The sequence below is a fragment of the Ovis aries genome, chromosome 7 (assembly GCF_016772045.2).
Source record: "Ovis aries strain OAR_USU_Benz2616 breed Rambouillet chromosome 7, ARS-UI_Ramb_v3.0, whole genome shotgun sequence".
NCBI lineage: Eukaryota > Metazoa > Chordata > Mammalia > Artiodactyla > Bovidae > Ovis > Ovis aries.
This window is the reverse complement of record NC_056060.1, coordinates 36,258,663-36,280,875: the sequence shown is the minus strand read 5'-3', so window position 1 is coordinate 36,280,875 and position 22,213 is coordinate 36,258,663. Positions and strand designations below refer to the sequence as shown.

The 22,213-nt window shown below is 39.3% G+C and overlaps 1 protein-coding gene across 3 annotated transcripts in view; it reads left to right on the top strand.

Annotated features, from left to right (window-relative positions):
• TTBK2 (tau tubulin kinase 2) overlaps positions 1–21,814 on the top strand; it is a 131,194-nt gene extending 109,380 nt beyond the window's left edge. For all 3 annotated transcript variants that reach the window (XM_004010488.5, XM_042253050.1, XM_012181295.4), the window contains 3 exons: positions 344–932; positions 11,191–12,464; positions 14,975–21,814. In XM_004010488.5, coding sequence (XP_004010537.2) covers positions 344–932; positions 11,191–12,464; positions 14,975–15,437 — 2,326 coding nt within the window. In that variant the 3' untranslated portion in view covers positions 15,438–21,814. The remainder of the gene's footprint in view (positions 1–343; positions 933–11,190; positions 12,465–14,974) is intronic.
• The last annotated feature ends 399 nt before the right edge of the window (positions 21,815–22,213 follow it).

The window sequence follows — 22,213 nt, the reverse complement described above, 5'->3', positions numbered from 1 at the left end:
GGTAAGTTTTCGCTCAGTCTCTCAGAGCAGAGAGAAGAGGGCAGTGTGATTGCCTTGGCAAAGCAAAGATGAAATGGATCACACGAGTCACCCTAGTTAACCTGGTTAAGATTTTCTCCTGCCTGGCAACAGGAGAGTCATCTTCCTCCCATGGGCTCTGTCTTTCAAAACAGGATTATGATAGGTGGGAAAGAGCAATATTAACTTGTGAAATGTTCCTAATGCTTTATCCATATTGTTTTCTCTCATCTCTTGGTAAATATTAGTTCTGTATAGAGCATATAGGTTATATAGTAAGTATTTTCTCTAGGGCAGGTAAGTAACTTGTACTCATTTTCTTAAGCTTGGAGAAAATGCAGAAGGATCCCAGTGCAGGAAAAGAATCGACTCTCCCTGCTCTGCTTCATAAGCCTTGTGTTCCAGCTGTGTCCCGTGCAGACCACATCTGGCACTATGATGAAGAATATCTTCCGGATGCTTCCAAGCCTGCCTCTGCCAACACTCCTGAGCAGGCAGACGGTGGTGGCAGCAATGGATTTGTAGCCGTTAACCTGAGCTCCTGCAAGCAGGAGGTTGATTCCAAAGAATGGGTGATTGTGGACAAGGAACAGGACCTTCAAGACTTTAGGACAAACGAGGCTTTAGGCCCTAAAACAACTGGAAGCCCTTCTGATGAGGAGCCCGAAGTCTTCCAAGTCTTAGAGGAGTCACCTCAAGATGACAAGTTCCAGTTGGGTCCTTGGGCAGAAAATGATCGTTTAAAGAAGGAAACCTCAGGTGTGGTGTTTGTACTTTCTGGGGAGTGCCCTGCCACTGCTGCTTCAGAGCAATATATAGACAGGCTAGAACTCCAGGCTGGAGCTGCTAGTCAGTTTATTACAGCGACACCCACAAGTCCAATGGAGGCGCAAGCAGAAGGACCCCTTACAGCGGTAAGTTGTTTGCTCCTGTCATTTCTCTGTCATCCGCTCAAGGTGCTATTAATAAAGGACTTATCAACTAAGATTTCTCAGTGGAGGCCTGAGTTTGGCACATGGGTGTAAGGGAATGGGGCTTCCCTGATAGCTAGCTCAGTTGTTAAAGAATCTGCCTGCAATGCAGGAGACCCCAGTTCAATTCCTGAGTCAGGAAGATCCGCTGGAGAAGGGATAGGCTATCCACTCCAGTATTATTGGGCTTCCAACTTGTGGCTTCCATATTTGTGGCTCAGCTGGTAAAGAATCTGCCTGCAATGCGGGAGACCTGGGTTCGATCCCTGTGTTGGGAAGACTGCCACCCCCCGCCCCCACCCCCGGAGAAGGGAAAGGCTACCCACGCTAGTATTCTGGCCTAGAGAATTCCATGAACTGTATAGTCCATGGGGTCTCAAAGTGTGGGACACAACTGAGCAGCTTTCACTTTCACTGTAAGAGAATGATGTCTGGGCTAAGTTGTGTAGTTAATCTCTCAATGTGAAATTTCTCAAGTGTTTTCTGACAGGATAAGCAACCTAATATGTGAAATTCATTATAACCTAATTTCAGAATAACAAAATTAGACCCCTAGAAGTGTCTATGTGTGTATATATAATAATGATTTTTTAAAATTTGTAATTCTATAAATTTTTATATTTTATATGAAGGTGGCATATGTTTAACCATTCATGGTTTATACTTTATACTGTACACTGTTACTAGGTATCATCTTTTGTTTCTTCTACATAACATTCACCCAGAAATTCTTCATATTTTACACTCCTTTTAAACAGTCGTTTTCCAACCTTTTTTCCACATTTAATTTTTATTTTGATAGTAGTTCTCCACCTTTAATGTCCATTGTTCACAAAATAGAGTCCCAGCCTCACTTCCACAGCTTCTGCTTCAGGAGGTCTGGGAGAGTGAGAACCCAGGAATCTGCATTTTAACAAGCAGTTGAAGATAATTCTGATACAGGCCTTCAAAGGAACATTTTGAGGAAACTTGACTCTTTGCACTGTCTGGGCATTTAGATGGGGATACCTGTTACCCTGTTCTTATCAGTAAGCATTGGTGCCCTCTGACTACGTGAGACCCACAAAAGCTAGATCCAGAGGCAGTAAGGAACTGTATGCAAATCTCAGGCCAGAGCAGGTGTATCTGCTTAGATGGGTGGAGTACCAGGTTTCCTTAAATGCCACAATCATCTAGCAACCATCTCTTCCAGCTCACCTGTAACAGCATTGTTCCCCAAGCTGAAATGTTTTTGGTTAGAACAGAACTACACATGCAGGTGTAAGATACTAAGAAAAGGCAACAAAATTTGATTTTGTGTACAGCTCTGTAGGAATTTACCTGCACTTCAAAATAGAGAAATAAATGCTTGTCTCTTTCTTCATCAGAGTTAGTCAGTCTTTCCTTCTTTACAAGTCATTAACTGCATAAAATGGCCTAGCCAAGGGAACAGGTTGGGGCTGAAATCTGGCCCAAACTTTGCAGGCTGAACTGTGCATCTTTGTTTAGGGCTGTTTCCTCTTTGAGGGGCATCCTTTTCCAATTGTACAAAGGTACCTGTTGGCTAGAGGTGGATACTCTCTTCTCTGAATTTCTTTTTCCACAGCCCTCCTTGCTGCCTCTTTCCATTCATTCCCTCTTTCCACCTTGTCAGATTCAGTTTCTTCTTTTCTTTGACCCTTTTAGCTATATACTCACTTGCTCAAGTGTTTTTCCAACAGCAATCTGCTGTGCTTCCCTTCATAAAGGCTTGCCTTGGCACCCTTCCACCTGGTGTTTTTTACTCTCTCCCATCAATACTGTTCTGTCCATTAAAATTGTTCTCATGATTCTCTTAACACTATCTGCAATGTTTTCTCTATCAAGCTTTTGAAAGACTTGTATATTATATTTGATAGTATGCATTTGATCTCATTTACAGATATCTTTAAATAAAAATCTTTTTCTTAACTGAAGGTCTCTTAAATACAAGCTGCATCAATTATACACTTATGTCTAAGGTGCTGAACTTATCATTTCCTTCATTTTGGGGAGCTTGGGATAAAAATATATTTTGGTTCTTTTCTTGCGGCCTACATTCAGAGTTTACTTTTGCAAGCAGATATAGTATTACTTCCCTAACTTAACTGCAGACATATTAAATAGGGAGTACTACCAGTTAGTCTCTCTAGATCTTTTGTAGCTTTGTTTATATGCTCTAGCTTAGATAGTATGATAAAACATACTTTCCCATTCTATCTGAATATTTTAAATTATGACATATCCTGATGGGAAACAGTTTATATCTTTTTCATTCAAGCTTGCTTGTTTGTTATGATAATGTGAAAGGAAAATGTCCTGGTATCTCAAAATATGTAAGAACTATGAAAATAGGCAAGGCAGAGTTTATCTGTATTATAAATATAGCTAGCATATTAAATTAACTGATGACAACTTCAGCTCTCTTTAATTCTGTTTCTTAGCACAGATTTATGAACTTTGTTTAGGGCTTTCTTTATCCATACACATGAAACCACTAGTCATCACATAGCATGTATAAAATTTTTAGATAATATATTTTGAAAGATGGATAAATTTGCTAGATTGAAAAGAAATTGGTGTGGGGTTGTTTTTGGAAATTAGATTTTTTCCCCATCAGGGTAAATGATTGTGAAGTTGAACACACTACTAATCATTTCTAAAAAGATGCTGAACAACCTGGATTTACAGGGAGCAAAATAAGACTAAGCTTTGGTTTATAGGAAAGATATTATGTTTTGATTAGCAAATGGAGAGGCAAAATTAAGCTGGCATGAATGACAAGTGTAGAGAAGGAGACTGAAATAACTGCTCTGAAAAAGGTCTGATTACCGGGCCAGAATGGCAGTGAGTCTAGGAAAGAAGGCGACCAGTTTCACGCGGTTTTGGCTGATCACTGTTGGTAGGCAGAAGTTGGACTTGGGTCTTCATATGGAAATGGAAGAGTTATTCCTTACAGAATATCATGGTGGATTGCACCACATGATCTCTTGGTTCTAGACAGTCCTTTAGAAAGACAGTGCTTCATTTTACTTTGCAAATAGTATAAATATGACTGGAGAATAATAACACCACCTATATGTTACCTATTTCTATGTAACAAAGTACCCCAAATTTAGCTCAGTGTGTCTGACCCTTTGCAGCCCCATGGACTGTAGCACTCCAAGTTCTTCTGTCTGTGGGATTTTCCAGGCAGGAATACTGTTTAAACAATAGTTGTTATTTCACACCTTTTTTGAGGGTTGGGAGTACAGGAGTGGCTTAGGCTGTTAGGCCTGGCTCAGGGTTTCTCATGAGGTTGCTACCAAGCTCTTAGCCAGGAAAACCATCATATGGTTTGACTGGGCTGGGCAGATCCTCTTCCAAGGCCATTCACATAGTTGTTCGCAGGCCTCAGTTCCTCACTGAGTGTTGGCCAGAGGCTTCAGTTCTTCACCACTCAGGCTTTCCATACTTAACATGGCAGCTGGCTTTTCCAGTGAGTGAGGAGAGAAAGAAACAGGGATGGGGGAGGCTTGGTGGTAGAGAGAACATCCTCCACCAAGGTAGAAGCCACACTGTCTTTTATAAGGGCGATCATCATTTCTGCCATATTCTATTAGTCACACAGAGCAACCTTTCCTCATATCAGGGGACTGTAATATACTGAAGAACTTTACTCACTGACTTTTTTCTCAGATGTTGAGAAGAAGAAAGCAGGGGTTGGGGTATAAAATAATGCACAAGAAGGGAGCAGGACAAGAAGAGTCACATAATTTTTTTGTAATCTGTCTGTCTGTCAGCATCTACTAAGAGGATTACTCTGACTGTGTTAAAGGAATTACTAATTCCAGTACTAGGAGATTCAGGTCAGCAGTTGATTACATTGCCTTAATTCTGTTCTTTTCAGTCCTTCAGTTTATTAAGTGTCTGCTAAGTTCCAGATTTTATGCTATACCTTAGGGATAAACAATTGGTACCACCCTGTTAGGTTGACAGTGAAGACCTGAATCTTAACAGTTACCTTAAACCACATGAGATGATTGTGGTGGAGCTGTGTACACAAATGAGGATATAAATAAATCTGCCTAGGATAGGAGCATGCAGTGTTGGGTGTTTTTAATTATGTCTTATTTTCTGATTTTATTTACCATTGTTGTTTAGTCACTACGTCACGTCTGACTGTTTGCGACCCTATGGACTGCAGCACACCAGGCTTCCCTGAGTGTCTCCCAGAGTTTGTTCAAACTCTTGTCCACTGAGTCAGTGATACCATCCAAGCGTCTCATCCTATTTCCCCGTTCTCCTCTTGCCCTCAGTCTTTCTGAGCATCAGGGTCTTTACCATGGTGAAGATACATTACTTTCAAAAACAAGAGAGCTTTGAAGGATACATTTGCTGGAAGGAGATGCAGGGGTGTCAAGCAAAGATTGCAGAGTATACAAAGGCACAGAGACTTGAAACACCAAAATTCAGAGTATTTAAATAAGTAAGCCAGAATGGTAGGGCAAAGGAAGGAAGCTGAAGATGAGCTGCACAAGTAAGGTGATAAAGGACGTTGGCCTGCCCTGCTGAGGTATATGGGCTGCAGGACAAGAAACTGCCAGGTTTGAGGGAGGGGAGTAACATGGTCTTTGCGAGCCATGTAGAGAGAATGGCTGGGGCAGCAACTGGTGAGGAGGCTTTGCAATTAGTTCAGTCAAATATGAGCGTTTGCATTGTGAATTGTGAAAATCTCAATGAAGATGTGAGAGACAGTTCGGTCGTGCAGCTTACCTGAAATAGTAGCTTCATGTGACTTTTCCAGTGTCCACTGAATATTTGGAGCCCTTGTACACCTAGAGTGACTATATTAAAGCTCACAGAGTTACTCAAAGTTTCCACTGAAAAGTGAATGAGCCATGTAATATGTTGACAGATGTAGACTTTAATAGTATTGAAAGGTAAAAACTTTTTGGATTGATTGCCACCTGGTTGATTGCTTACCAGGTGGCTCTAGTGGTAAAGAACCTGCCTGCCAATGCAGGAGAAATAAGAGATGCAGGTTCAGTCCCTGGGTCGAGAAGATCCCCTGGAGGAGGACATGGCAACCCACTCCAGTATTCTTACCTGGAGAATCCCATGGACAGAGGAGCCTGGTGGGCTACAGTCCATGGGGCTGCAGAGTCAGACACGACTTGAAATGGAGTTTGTGGGAGTTGAATGCATGTGCATTAACTAGGGAGTAATGTCCTCTGTCTGACCATGGATTTCTATTTTTGATCTGGAAATGTGGGTCATTATAAGTATAGAAAAGTTTTGTTTCTATAGGTTTACATCTCTAGAATTATTTATACACACATATATATATACACACATGATACATTATGTGTATTATATGTATATAACTATATTATATGTGTATATATATATACACACACATATATATATATATATGATAGTGTAATTTAATCTATGAACAGTCGGAATAGACTAAAGACTGGGTGGACCAATTTGGGGAGTAAAAAAAGCCCATTTGTGAATTGTTCAAATGAAAGATTGGACTGTCACTTAGGAGAGGCTTCATGGAAGGAACCCAGGCATCCAGTGTTGATTGATTCATATGTTAACCTTCACTGAGCATCTGCTATGTGTCTGGTACAGCACTCGGGGTCAAGAATCCAAAGCCCAGTGAGTCTTCTCACTGTTTAAGTATGATAGACACCACGATAGAAACCTATAGGGCGTGAAAGTTGGGGAGGGTTGGGCTCTATCCTGAAAGATATAGATACTGTATGAAGGGGCTTGAAAACTATTAAATCCTGTAGCCATGTGTGCGATACATAATTATAGGCCAGCCAAGAAATACTTATTTCAATCTGTCTTTTCTGGGACTTCTAAAAAAACTTTTACTCATAGTTTTTGGCACTTATGTAAAGTATTATATATAAAGATGCTTTAAACAAAAGAAGTCTACAGTGAAATTTGAATAGCCCAAAGAAATTTGAATGGTTAAAATTTAATTTCTTTAATAGACCTGGAATTTGTTATTCTACAGTTATTCTTGTAGTAGGAACCCATAAATTACGACCTCTGTCTCTTCTAAATTATTTGTTAGGAAAACAAAATGAAATATAGATATTTCGTATATACCACATTGCTTTCATCTGGAAGAGAGACAGTTTGGTATGGATGTTGAATTTACCACAGTTTTTATTATTTTAGTAGCATTACTATCCTTGAATGAGAGGAAAGGAAAAGGATAATTTGTAAGTTAAAGTGCAAATAGTTGATTTGCAGTTTGTCTCTTGCTGTGTGGCCAGTTCTAAACATCGGGTAACTGTAAAATAATGAGGCTACTTTATCTGAACTAAAAAGTAGTGAGACTGATATTAGTCACACTCAGGACTAGGCATTAATAAAAATAAGAAAATATGAAATAAATGGAAAAGACTGAGGTCATTTTCTAGTTTTGTAGAAAGGTGTACTGATATAATTAGAGAACAGAAGAAAGGAAATGTTTGAATTCATGCCTTAATGAAATGTTTGTGAATTAGAGAATTAAACCTTTAAAAGATACATATGGCTTACTGGCAGATCATTAACTTAGCCTATTTGTGGAATGTCCTGAGTATAGGAATTGCTTTTGTCTCTTTATAGTCTAATGTTAAGGAAGCTGTTTTCATCTATACTTAGAATTAGCTTTCTTTATTTCTGCCTGCAGCTATTGATCTTTGGTTTTGCTCCTCTTAATGTTTTGTGGATTTTTTTTTTTGTTTTATTTTTCAGACTCAGTTTCCAAGACTTCATTTAAGAGTGTGTAGTACAAGTCAGTAGGCTTTCCCTTTGAAAGAAGGACTTTCAAAATCCTAGAATCCTGTCCCTGCCTTATTTTTTTTCCTGTATTTTTCTTCATTTGTGAAATTTGTGTTAGTAGAAGTACTCAGTTAAAATACCAAGCAGGTATGAAATGGAATCAGTAAAAATGATTTTAGGAATATTTTATAAATTAAAGTGCAATATAAATATTATATGACAGTAATTTATGCAGTTTATCATAATTGCTCAGAATCTTTTCAAGAAAATTAATTCTTCTGTCTGGTGGTTCATATATCTTTTCTGTATACAAGATTATCACCTCTTTTGTCACACCATACATATATATACATATGTATCCTGAATTCAGATGAATTAAGATCAAAAGTACATTGATTTCCTAACTTGAATCCTAGAAGACCAATGGAGAGTTACTTTTGTAAATAATACTGATTTCATTTTGGCTAATGTACTTGAAATTACATATAATAATGAAAAGACTTGGTTTATTTTGAATGTAAACATAGTCATCTCCCTAGTTATTTGGTATTTAGTACCATTTCATATCTGCTTTTCTTATCACCATCACTCTCAGGTCTTAAAAAGTAATTTTTAAGAGGTCAGTTCAGTTCAGTCGCTCAGTCGTGTCGACTCTTTGCGACCCCATGAATCGCAGCACGCCAGACCGCGCTGTCCATCACCAACTCCCGGAGTTCACTCAGACTCAAGTCCATCGAGTCAGTGATGCCATCCAGCCATCTCATCCTCGGTCGTCCCCTTCTCCTCCTGCCCCCAATCCCTCCCAGCATCAGAGTCTTTTCCACTGAGTCAACTCTGCATGAGGTGGCCAAAGTACTGGAGTTTCAGCTTTAGCATCATTCCTTCCAAAGAAATCCCAGGGCTGATGTCCTTCAGGATGGATTGGTTGGATCTCCTTGCAGTCCAAGGGACTCTCAAGAGTCTTCTCCAATACCACGTTCAAAAGCATCAATTCTTCGGCACTCAGCCTTCTTCACAGTCCAACTCTCACATCCATACATGACCACAGGAAAAACCATATCCTTGACTAGATGGACCTTAGTCAGCCAAGTAATATCTCTGCTTTTGAATATGCTATCTAGGTTGGTCATAACTTTTCTTCCAAGGAGTAAGCATCTTTTAATTTCATGGCTGTAGTCACCATCTGCAGTAATTTTGGAGCCCCCAAAAATAAAGTCTGACACTGTTTCCACTGTTTTCCCATCTATTTCCCATGAAGTGATGGGACCGGATGCCATGATCTTTGTTTTCTGAATGTTGAGCTTTAAGCCAACTTTTTCACTCTCCTCTTTCACTTTCATTAAGAGGCTTTTTAGTTCTTCTTCACTTTCTGCCATAAGGGTGGTGTCATCTGCATATCTGAGGTTATCGATAATTTCTCCCGGCAATCTTGATTCCAGCTTGTGTTTCTTCCAGTCCAGTGTTTCTCATGATGTACTCTGCATGTTAGTTAAACAAGCAGGGTGACAATATACAGCCTTGACGTACTCCGTTTCCTATTTGGAACCAGTCTGTTGTTTCATGTCCAGTTCTAACTGTTGCTTCCTGACCTGCATACAGATTTCTCAAGAGGCAGGTCAGGTGGTCTGGTATTCCCATCTCTTTCAGAATTTTCCACAGTTGATTGTGATCCACACAGTCAAAGGTTTTGGCATAGTCAATAAAGCAGAAATAGATGTTTTTCTGGACCTCTCTTGCTTTTTTGATGATCCAGCGGATGTTGGCAATTTGATCTCTGGTTCCTCTGCCTTTTCTAAAACCAGCTTGAACATCAGGAAGTTCACAGTTCACGTAGTGCTGAAGCCTGGCTTGGAGAATTTTGAGAATTTTTAAGAGTAAATACTATAAATTTTAGTTTCAAAATCATTTTAAAAAGTATTAGAAATTTGCCATCTGCCTTTAGTATAATGAAAGAGAGGTGCAGGTGTAAGGTGACCTCCTGAAGGGCGACAGCAGCAATAGCACTTGCTGCCTCTTTCCCAATCTCATTGCAGGTGTGGGCTTATCGGGAGGTCATGTCTGAACTCAGCCTGTCTTGAATTAACCTGACAGAGCCTAGCAGGACACTGTTTCCATTTAGGAGCTATTCCAGGACATTAGTAAGGTGTTTTCTCCCTGGGCTGGGCTTAGGGCAAGCTTTGCACGTTCTTAAACCTGACAGTATTCCTGACACAAAGAGAAACAGATCTAAACAACTTATCTGACTCCAACCAAATGGATTTCTTAAGTGTCACTGGACTAGAGGTGGGGTCTAAGTGAAATCTCCCGTTCATTCAGCTCCAAATTCATTTCACTTTGATTTCAGACCAATTTCCATAGTATTATTAGAGCTTAATGGGCTTCATTAAATGATCTGAATTACTTTCTCAAAAAGGCTTTTTTCTTACCAGTTTATGTAGTTGACATTTTCTGCCTCCTTACACATTTTAATAAATGTGAAGATGTAGGTGTCCTTAAGAAAGGATATTCTTACTAAATATTGAAACTTATTCATATAGAATTGAAATGACCTCTGTAGAAGGATGGTAGAATTTCATTTTATCATAAACTTGACCTTTAGAAAAATTAAATAAGATACAAAACATTGGTAACATCTTCATGTTTGCTTATAGGAAAATATCAGTAATATTGATTGGCAGAATTTATGGGTACAATAAATGCATGTGAATTTAGAGTTTTTCAACTTAAAATAATTTCCTAATAATTTTTCCTTAGGATCCTGTATCTGGATTCTGGCAGAAAATAGCTGGGACACTCAAAGGGACTTGGAGAAAATTTAATGAAAAGACCTTTTTACAGATGTGTGGGTAGAGTTTGAGAGAGCCAACGGGAACAGAAATAGAGGGAGCCATTCAATTTTCTGAGTCCTGAAAGAGAAGGAAGAGGGCAGTTAGCAGAACCTGGAAAGAGTCATATCTATAGGAGAGGGTCCCCCGTAAAAGAAGCTGTGGCCAGGAGTGTTAGAATGTACCACCAAAGCTGCAGTCCCTCAGGAGGAAGCCAGGAGAAGTAACATCCAGATCTTTCTCGCCTCCAATTCTCTGATCCTCTGTTGGTGCTGCCCATTGGGCAAAACACAACCAGAAATCAGAAGACAAGGGAGCCTGGACAGTGCAGGCAATAGAAGTCACTCTTCAGAGCACGGAGCAGGCTGAAGAAAGGGCAGAGATGAGCTTAGAGGAAGACTACCCTGTACAGTTCCCGAGCAAGGGAACATGAGTACCATGCATTTGTATTCAGAATTATTCACTTGAAGCATGAGTTGGGCAAATCCAGTTGGGATCTGTGTTCCTCTTAGAAAAAATTAGAATTTGAGCTGTCAGGTCTCAACTCATGGATCATTTATAATTCCACATGATTGCATTTAGCTTTTTTTCTCCTCTCTCTCCAGATTACAATTCCAAGACCTTCTGTGGCATCTACACAGTCGACTTCAGGAAGTTTTCATTATGGTCAGCAGCCAGAAAAGAAAGACCCTCATACCATTGAGCCTACTGTGGAACTTTACTCTCCAAGGGAGAACTTCTCTGGCTTGGTTGTGATAGAGGGCGAACCTCCTAGTGGAGGAAGCAGAACAGACTTGGGGCTTCAGATAGATCATATTGGTCATGACATGTTACCCAATATTAGAGAGTATGACAGATCCCAAGACCTGGGACCAAAAGACCTTCCTGACCATAACAGACTGGCTATGAGAGAATTTGAGGACCTCCCTCGGGAATTGGAAGAGAAAAGCATTGTTGTAGGGTCAGATAATGAAGAGGAGAAATTAAGTAAAAGGCAGCATTATATTGAGATCTCCCCTCTCCCAGGAGACTTGGTAACAATGGAAAGGGATCACTCAGCTACTACTGAACCTCTTGATGTGACAAAGACACAGACTTTTAGTGTGGTGCCAAATCAAGACAGAAATCAGGAGATAATGACACTTCTGGCAGTTCAACCTTCAGAAGTATCTCCACGAGTTATTGACCCATATGTTGAAGAGCAGATAGGCCAGGTGGCAGCAATGCAAAAAAGTAAGATATCTAAGGAGGATGACATCAAGGGTGAAGACTTGCCCAATCATTCTGGAGACCTCTCTACTTTTTTGCACCAAGAGGGTAAGAGAGAGAAAATAGCCCCTAGAAATGGAGAGCTATTTAATCCTGTTTCAGAGAGTGAACACTGTCCCCCATCCCGGAAGGATGTGGTTAGGTCATCCTTTGTAACTAGGCACAGCCGAATCCCTGTTCTAGCACAAGAGATAGACTCAACTTTTGACTCATCCTCTCCAGTCTCTGCAAAAGAAAAGCTCCTCCAAAAGAAAGCTTGCCAGCCAGACCTCGTCAAGCTCCTGGTGGAGAAAAGGCAACTCAGGTCTCTCCTTGGGGACCTCTCAAGTGCCTCTGATAAACTGCTAGAGGAGAGATTAACCGCTGTTCCTGCTCCCTTTTCCGAGGAGGAAGTCTTCACCCCCTTTTCAAGACTGGCTGCAGACTCACACCTGAGCAGGTCAGCTGAAGACAGCTTTCTGGCACCCATCATCTCCCAGTCCAGAAAGAGCAAAATTCCAAGACCAGTTTCATGGGTCAACACAGATCAAGTCAATAGCTCAGCTCCATCTCAGTTCTTGCCTCGGCCACCACCCGGAAAACCACCTGTGAGGCCTGGAGTAGAAGCCAGGTAATGCTGTGTCCTCGCCTTTGTTAAGTGTGCAGCATGATTTCTGTGTCTGCTTGATTATGTCAGAGGTTTCATCTCTTCATTGCCTGCTTCTGATCATCTACTTCCTTCCCTGTCTTTCCCAAGCCGTACAGCACAGTGTAGCTGAAGTGTTCAATTTGATCCCAGTTAATTCCTAGCTCTCCCACTTTCTAGTAGTATGAACCCAAATTTCCTTATCTGAAAGATGGGTAAAACATTTGCTTAACTGTTTGGGGAGGAGGAAATCTGGTAGCATATGTCAAGAACTTTGTTTAGTGCTTATAGCATGCGACAAAGGTTCTCTTCCCCAGTCCATTTTAACAAGATAGTTGGTAATTTTCTAGTTTTGTCTAATCAGAATCCCGTTATAACAGATGTCATTATGATGTCAAGTTCTAGGGAAGAATACTTGTCTATATTTGACGAATGGATCCTGGTAACAGTTATATTTATCTGATATATTTATCTGATGATAATGAATTAAATTTAAAAAATCCTATAGGGAGTTTCCCTACATCTGATGATATATACAACCATACATAATAAAGATATTGCCTTAATGTTTACTGTATGGTATGCTTGTTTATTGAAATATTCTTATTTGTAGTTGACCAGGGAGTGATTTTATTTTGAAGAGGGGAAAATAATTGGGAAGTAATAAACCAATTAAGAGTGCTTTCCTTGGAGCCATTACTCACTTTTCACAAAGTAGAATGGTCTAAACCCTTGGAGAAGAAAGTGAAAGGATAGTCTTTTAACAAAAGCAAAGTGAACATCAAAATAAATTTACTTGAAAATTATAGCCTGTTTTAGATAACACAATAGGCCTCCATCTGTTACAGAGATTTCTGAAGTATATTAAAGTGAGGTTCTATCTGTATCATTACTCAGCAGAAGTTGTTATCCTTACTAAAGTTCAGTTTTGACTTGCCTTAGGGTTTCTTTCAGGTTCAAAGGTAAACATTGGACTTGAAATGACCATGGGACTAAACTTCAACAGGAAAAACGGTGATGAATAAGCAGCAGTCATTTAGCTGAGACATTTTAAAAAGATGATTCCATGAACAGTATTCACACATCGCCCGCTTCTCTTTTGCTTGGCGTCTATGCTTAATAGAGATAGTGTATCTATGGCTTGAGCTGCTTTGGACTGCAGCTCAAGTCCAAATCTTAATTACCATCTACTATTTAGAACTTTGCATGTCCCTTAGAAGAACGAACTTGGTAACTTGATAACAAAGCCAAACATGTGGCATTGTGTCAGATACTACACAGCTGACCAGCCTGAAACTCGGGGAATTCAGTGGGAACTCAGCTTTCCCACACAGGTCCTGGCACAGAGGCATTGTCTTACTCCATTCTTCTAGTTTTACTATAAGATCCATGAAGTTAGGCTTAACCAGAATGAATTCCTGTCATTTGTCAGTATAGGTAGATGATGGGGAAGAAAGAGGAGAGAAAATTTAGAGGGAAAAAAAAGTAACTTGTTCTGACCCATGATGGTGATGTGGCTATATATGTCCCCTGCATCCTGAGGTGCCTATACTACTTAGAAGTTTTTCTTCTGGTTCCTTCTGTAAGGAGTGGCATGTCAGCAGTTTGAGGTTTAAATTCTTAGACTGAATGGATTTTAGATAAGCCAAGACAGAAAGACATTTAGGGCAGAGGAGACATGCTATTCATATGAATATTTTCTATATTTGGAATTTTGGGCCCAAGCTTGGTTGCCAGTAAGAGAGGCAATCAGTCCCCAAACCCAGCTCTCCTGAATCACGGGCTGTTGTGAGGGGCAGAAACTGAGGCCCAGAGAAACCAGTGACTATTCTTTTCTTTTGGAAATTATTAAAGAAGTTGAAATATATTTTTATCTGCAGTTCCTGGTATTGGTGAGTATAGTTGGTGTTGAAGACATATTGTAGAGTTTAATGTTTGCATAAGTGCATGTAGAATTCCTGTCCTAGAAGCCTTAAACAAAATAGTTTACTCTCTCTCATGTGCTAACATGCTAGAGACATTTCATTAAGTAAATCCTGAAATGGGAAGAGCTAATGTGCTCTAAGAGGAAGGGGACCAACAACATGTAGTGTTTCTGGATGGCAGACATCCAGTTAAGTACTTTACAGCACTTGACTGCTCAGTAACCCTGTGAGATAATATTCACATTCAAAGCTGGGAGAGGTTAAGTAACTTGCCCAGGGTTTATACAACTGATACATGGAAGAGTAACTCTGCATCCTCTGTTTCCTGATTTGGACTCACATCACACATATTACATATTGGAGAAGGAAATGGCAACCCACTCCAGTATTCTTGCCTGGAGAATCCCATGGACAAAGGAGCCTGGTGGGCTACAGTCCATGGGGTCACAGAGTCGGACACGACTGAGCAACTAACACACACACACATACATATTATGACTGGGGACACTGACTTTCTAGTCTCAACTGAAGTGAATTAAAATGAAACTAATTATTCTCTGTTCTTTTAAGGCTCCGCAGATACAAAGTCCTAGGGAGTAGCAATTCTGACTCAGACCTTTTCTCCCGCCTGGCCCAAATTCTTCAAAATGGATCTCAGAAACCCCGGAGCACTACGCAGTGTAAGAGTCCAGGAACCCCTCACAATCCAAAAACACCACCCAAGAGTCCAGTTGTCCCTCGCAGGAGCCCCAGTGCCTCTCCTCGAAGCTCTTCCTTGCCTCGCACATCCAGTTCCTCACCATCTCGGGCTGGACGGCCCCACCATGACCAGAGGAGTTCATCCCCACATCTGGGGAGAAGCAAGTCACCTCCCAGCCACTCGGGATCTTCCTCCTCCAGGAGGTCCTGCCAACAGGAGCATTGCAAACCCAGCAAGAATGGCCTGAAAGGATCCGGCAGCTTCCACCACCACTCAGCCAGCGCTAAAGCCCCGCCAGGGAAGAGTAAGTCAGCCAGTAAACTCAGCAGATAGGAGCTGGGCCGCGTCTCTCTGAAAGGTGTGCGATCTTCCTCCTAAATTTGATGCATGTGTGTCCCTGTACTGTCTGTTTAAAAAAGAAAAAAATCAGTGTTGATCTTTTCTCACAAAAGAAAGTAACATGATAAATTATTTATAAGAAGATATAAATATATGATAAGAAATTACCTAAGGCAAGCAGCAAGCAGATCAGGAATCAGTGTCTTTGCATAGGAAGGGGCCATCCAGCGAAATTGAAGGAGGTGAAACTGGTTAAATGAGCTCTCAGTTTTTAGATTCCTTCCAAACAAAAATGTTGAAGGTAGGTGGTAGACTGGGATTTTAAGGGGTATGGCCTGCTTTTTTTTAAGGCTCTACTCAAAGATTATATAGCAAAAGTGAAACTTCTAGTATTTTCTTTCCAAGCTTCCCAACCTTGGAGAGTCAAATTTTAAGTCCAATATTAAGAGTATGTGGGAAGTGTGTGCTGGGGAGCCAGTGCTTGGATACGTTGGGCTGGTGTGTTTATCTAATGTATTGAGAGTTCACACCTTTACTTTGAGTCATTCCTAGTACCCTCCTTGGATTTCACATTTTTTAAAGTTAGTGTTTGCACCTGATCCAGTCTCTCTTATTTTAACACATTCTAATATGCTTTTAGCAGCACATGCTAAGAATTTAAAATCCAATTATTTTTAATCTCCTAATATTTATCTTTGGAGCAACAGTTCTTAGTATATTTTTATTGTGAAAAATATCTGGTGAAACTTAGGTAAAGGAAGGAGAAGTCTAAATAGAACTACTTTGCAGGCTTTAGTGCTTTAGGGAGAGGGACAGAGTGTAGAGTAATACTCTTCAAGATAGAAGAACCCTCTTCCCTCTGTTGTTTCCTCCTTGTGGAAGGAACCCTGACCAGAGTAGCAGACCTTGCTTCCTTACACATTCTAGGTACCAGCTCTTTCTACTGTCAGTCTCCAAGACAGTACCAGGAAAGGACATCACTGTGGAATGTGATTTTATGCTTTCAGAGCTTTAGAAAGAAACATAGGAAGAAATTAGGTACTATGAGGCTTAAAATTATCAAACTTTGTATTTTATATGTTTAGCCAATAAGGAATGAGTACCTGAGGAAATAAATTTAGGGTCAGTATTTAGCTTTTAAGGTTTTATTACCTGCTTCTCCTGTGTTTTAGTTTGAATATTTGGGCTTCTTGACCTGATTTACACTTAATTTATAAAGCCGTAAGGAGGATCATATTTGTTCAGATCTCACTCTTTGCTGAGAGGAATCAATCAAAGTTACGTTAGACTAGATTTTTTAAATGAGCTCTTTTATACTTTGTAGTTTTTGTGTTGTAAAGACCTCATTAAGGTCAGGTAAATTGGTCTGCTTGCTGTTGAAATCTGCCTTCTAGCAAACATCTGTGTTTTCGCTTTGACCTTGTGTTTGCTGCCAAACCTAATATGGTTGAATTGGAAAACAGAAAAAGAAAGATATTTCCTCACCAAGTGAACATATTCTAATGCTGCATCAAAGCTGCCCTGAAGCTGCACTGACTGAACTTTTCTTGTTCTCTTTATCTGTGTCGAGCTTTTTGAAAAAAACAAACAAAAAACTCAAAACACTATTGAGGCATATATGGTCTCCCATAAGAAATGTAGCATAATGTGGAATCTTAATTTCTCTCCAGTTTCAAGACTACAGAGGAATGCAGTAGATAAGACATATTTGCTGTTTAACTAAAGCAACTGTAACATTGGAAGACCAATCCTTCTGTATTATATTGTATAATAGTTGCTAAAACACTGCTTGCATGTCTTCATGGTAAATTATATAAATATTTATAAATATATAGAGAAACTTATGCTTATATAAACTCCTTCTTTCTCATTCTCCATTTGTAATTTCAAGGTCACAGGTGGTGAGATTGCTTTTTACTGTGTGCCTCGTGTACACTTGGGCCTTGCCTGTCTTCATCTCTGAAAATCTGTTCTTGGCATGTGACACTTCAGATTCTTTTTGCCTTCCTTGTATGTAGTGCAAAGGTTGGCAGTCTTTAACAGGCCAAGATAGGTTATTTAATTTTCATTTTTAAAAAATTTTAATAGGGGAAAAAGTACTAGGACAGCTTGTAATACTGATTGAGAGGTTTGTCATGTTAATCACATAATTCTCTCCTATGGTTAAGAGTGGATAAACTGGGTTGATAATCATGGGTCTACTATAAATAGATTTTTTTTTAATCTCTTAAAAAATTACCATTCTGCTTTCCTCTTTTCATCTCACTTTGTCAGGGGCGGGGTGGAGGTAAGAAGTAATCTGTAATTAAGAAATTATCTTGTTTCTCCTGTTGTATTAGCAAAATTGTGCTAAAAGTAGCCAGCTTTAAATCCTGACCCCTCTAATCAGAAATGTGCTTGTGGTAACTATTCGAAAAACTGATGAGGCTGCAAACTGTATGAAGTGTGCTATTTTATTTCTTACGGGCACTTCTCTGCTAGAAGTTTAACCTGATAGTAATGACAACATGGCAGCTGAATGTTTTCTCTCTTTCTTGAGTCCTTCCGTTTTTCTCCCAACTTTTCCACTGTGTTGCCCCTTTTCCTAAATGGCACTGACAAACTCAAGATCCAGAGAGAGAAAACTTTGCTATGTAAGAATGTTTTACTTTGCACATAGAAAGAGAGTTAACCAAAGATATTTATGCTCAGACACTTTCAAAAAAGACTAATTATATCTCATGTATCAATATATCCACTTAAAAAGACTGTCTTGTATAGTGATTTACTTTGCTTTAAAAAAAAAAAAACAAACCTCTATGGTTTTAGATGTCTTGGGCTAAAAAGAGAAGTTGGCAGCCCTGAGCAAAGCACTTTTGGCACAAGGGTTTTTGTTTTTGTTTTTATTTCTGTATGATACAGAAAATGAATTGGGTTTTGTTGTTATTGTTCTTGTTAAATTTATTATTTGTTTTAGTGGTGGCATATTTCACATTTCAGTGACATAGGTCACCCAAGTAATTCTGAACCAGTTTGGTTATTCTAAAATGAGGGACTTGGCTATCCTTTAAAGTCAAGCCAAACTATATTAATAGTAGTATGGGGAAGAAGTTAAAATTACCTTTTGAAAACCAAGTGCCTCCTAGATTCTCCTATCACAACAAAATGGTTAGTTACCTTGTCACACTTGCCCTTACCCTCCCTTGTCCAGTCTCTGGAATTACTTGGGTGGAGCAGAAGATGAAATTAGCCATAGCTCAGTCTATTTAGGTAGCTTACTCCTAAATTATGCTGCCAAATCTCCAGGGTGTATAGATTGTTTGAAATATTAAAATTCCACACAGCAGTCTTTTGCACAGCTTAAAGGCATTTAACTTTAACGTATAGTGAACAAAGAATGAAAATTGGGTCATATCAAATTTAACTGTAAAGCACAGATTATAAACATGCTTGAATGGTGAGTCTTAAATAGACACTGTTGCTCTCAACTATGGTGTGCAGGCTGGCCTTGCTGACAGCAGCGTAGTTACATTCTGTTTTTAAGTTGCATGTTGTGAAGTGAAACTTTTTTTTTAAGGTGCAAGTTAACCAAGTCCTAAATAACTAGCAAAATGGTAATTGAGACCCACTGTTGCCATTATCCACTCTGTGTTGTTTGCTTTGAAACACTAAACAAATCTCAGCTGCTTACTAATCCAGTGGACTAGGGTGCAGTATCTCTCTCTGTATCACTCTTAGCCACTACAGGAACTTGAGGTTCTTCTGTAACCATCAGAGATTCCTTCCAGGCCACAGATTTTTATGTGAATGGTTCTATGGTTATATTTAATTGACAAGGAAAAATGTTGGTGCATGTTTTATAAACCCAGACACAGATAGTTAAAACCATAACTAGTTTTTATATATCCAATAGCTTTGAATTAAAAACAGATGCTTCTTCCCTCAAGAGCAGAGGATTCTTTGTTCTAGGAACTACATTCTTAATCTAACATTAGAATTGGTGATAGGAGAAAAAGGATCCAGAATTCAGAATTTAGTGACTTAAGGGAAAAATGCATCTTACTTTGGCTACTTGAAAACACATTTATTGTAGATAAGTCTAGATTTAGCCTTGAAGGTCAAAATTTTCACATTTTAAAACTTTTTCATTCCTTGATATCAAAGCGTGACATATGTTAGGGAACTATTTCTTTTGTCATCTTTATATGTTTTGGAATTAAGTTATATGCATTCACTGTTTTAAAACCTGCCCATTTCTGTTTATGTGTATTTGCCACACATGTGTCGGGACCTTGCCTAAAGGAGAGATATTTCAGCACCTGTATCACTGAGGAGATAGAATGGTTGATGACAACTGTGTTGTTTAATTTTCTTGAGTTTGGTACTGTAGACAGTTGTTTGCAGAACATCATCTGTGTTCTAACAAAGTATTCAGGATTAAGGCATGTAACCACTGTGGTAGTCCTCACATGTCAGTATTTACCCAAGTTCAGAAATCACAGGTGCATATTTAGACCTTAACTTAGAGATGGGAACAAGAGGCAGTTCTAATCCACAGACCATACAGAAAGAGTAGTTCATGGGAAACCCCAGGTGGTTGTTAGGACGTCCCACTTCATCCAGTAGAACTCTGGTATAGAATTCAAAGATGTGGGAGTAGTGTGGAAACATATCATTGGATATTCTCCGGAGTTTGGCTGTCTCTCTGGAATCATGAGAAATTTAAGCCAGTTAGACTCAGGAGACTGCAGAATCTGTTGCCAGCACTGCTACGGAGAACTGCAGGCAATAAATGGGGAATTCCTATAGTTCTTAGGTAACTCCAGCAAATGGGACAAGGACCCCCCTATTGATTTAAAGGGAAATCTGGATGCTACACACCTCAGATTCTTGAAATGATTATATTATATTCTTGACCCATCAGTATATTTTCTAGTTCAGTTGTGGTTATCTGTTCCAAATTTTAAAACTAACATAATCTTGATGTTTAATTACTTCCCTTAGCAGATCTGAAAATCAGAGTATGTGACAAGATCAAAGTCACCTTGACCTGATACACAATCTTAAAACACTAAAGAGCCAAGTAAAAACCTTTACTCAGTAATGATTTGATGATTATTTCCATAGATTTTGCTGGATTCTTGGTCTTAAGGAGACATGTAAAGGAAGTGAGGTATTTTTCTTCATTGCCCTGTGAAACTTTAACAGGATTTGCCTCTTTAATTGAAGTGATAGATGGGCACAGTATATATCTCAGATGCTCTGGGCCAGGGATTCTGGTTTCCTTGACCAAGAGAATAGGATTCCATGAGGCAGACCTTTGAGCCCATTTAACTATAGAACTTGCTGACATAATTTTACACACTAATGATAGGAAATTTTCTCTTTCTTTTCAGTAGTTTAATTGTTTCACGTTGTGTACATAAGTGTTCACTCACGAAGTTAAAAACACTGGGTAAACCTAATTTTTATATAGACTACCCCTGCCATATATTCCTCCCCCCACCCCTTAAAATATACAGTTCAAATCCTTAAAAATTCCTGTACGGCACTTCACCATCCCTGGGTGTTCTTCTCATCCACAAGGGATAAACAAACCTACCAGAGTATATTTTAGGGATCAACACAGGGAAGGGAAAACCCTTGGGATTTTTTTCTTTCTAAACTATTCACCAGTTAGATAAATTAGTTCACTAATTCAGAAATACAAATAGAGGAAGCTAAAGGAAATATAACCTGTACCACTGGGGCTCTGAAATTGGATTGCGTGAACTTGTGAACTGAGTAAAGAAAAGAACCAATGACACAGGCTCGCGCTTCCTCACTTCCCCTGCAGTTCCTGGTTCCCCTCCTGACTCCTTTCCTGAAATAACCAAGTGCTGATGTCATTAGGTCATTTACTTACAAGTTTACAGCTTTTAGGAAAAAAGAGTTGAGAAGCACCTAATTTTCAATTATATGTAAATCTTGAAAGTTTCTAACTATCGGCATCTTTTAAATCAGATGGAACCACAAACCAGAAGAATTCACTCATCGAGCAAGACAAGTTAAGAGTAATTTAACAGTTCCATAGTTTTCTCCCTTTCTTCTCTTCATGAAATCAGTGATGAGAAACTGCTCTTTGAAATACCTCCAAAGGTATTGTATTGTATCTCTTTCCCCTCCAAGCAGCCCTCTTTATGCATTTTTGCTCAGGCAACCAAGGACATAGAGTATTGGCAGAAACATGAGTGCTTTTGTATAGGCCATCTGTACATAAAAGTGTAATTATTTATTTAATTTTCCCATTTGTATCATATTAAAGTTTTGTACAGTGTTTTAAGTTCTGTTTTAAAATTATTTTGTATTTTATTTTTATAATCTAGTAATAAAATATTCATTCCGCATGCAAACTCTAGTTCTATTTGTGTGATGGTTTGGATTTCAGAAGTGGGAAATATTTTTCTAATTTAATGGTTATTGAATGCACCGGAGGTCACAAGATCAACAGGGAGCAGAAAGTGTTCTATAAATGCAGTGCCACATCCAGAAGTGACCTAGAAAAAGCAGCGCTGGAAGAGAAACTAGGTATTCATTTTCCTCTGCAGACAACAACCACGGTTCACAGATGTGAGGAGAGGGTTGATGTGAGGAGAGGGTTCCCCATGTAATAAAATTGAAAGTGTTAAAAGCTCTGTTTCAACCCATCATTGTATCGCTGGTTGGAGGTATTTTTCCCTTCTCTGCAGGAAACGTCCCTGTATCACTGGAGTGATTTCTGCTTTGCAGCATCCCCTCTTTTTCCTTGTCCT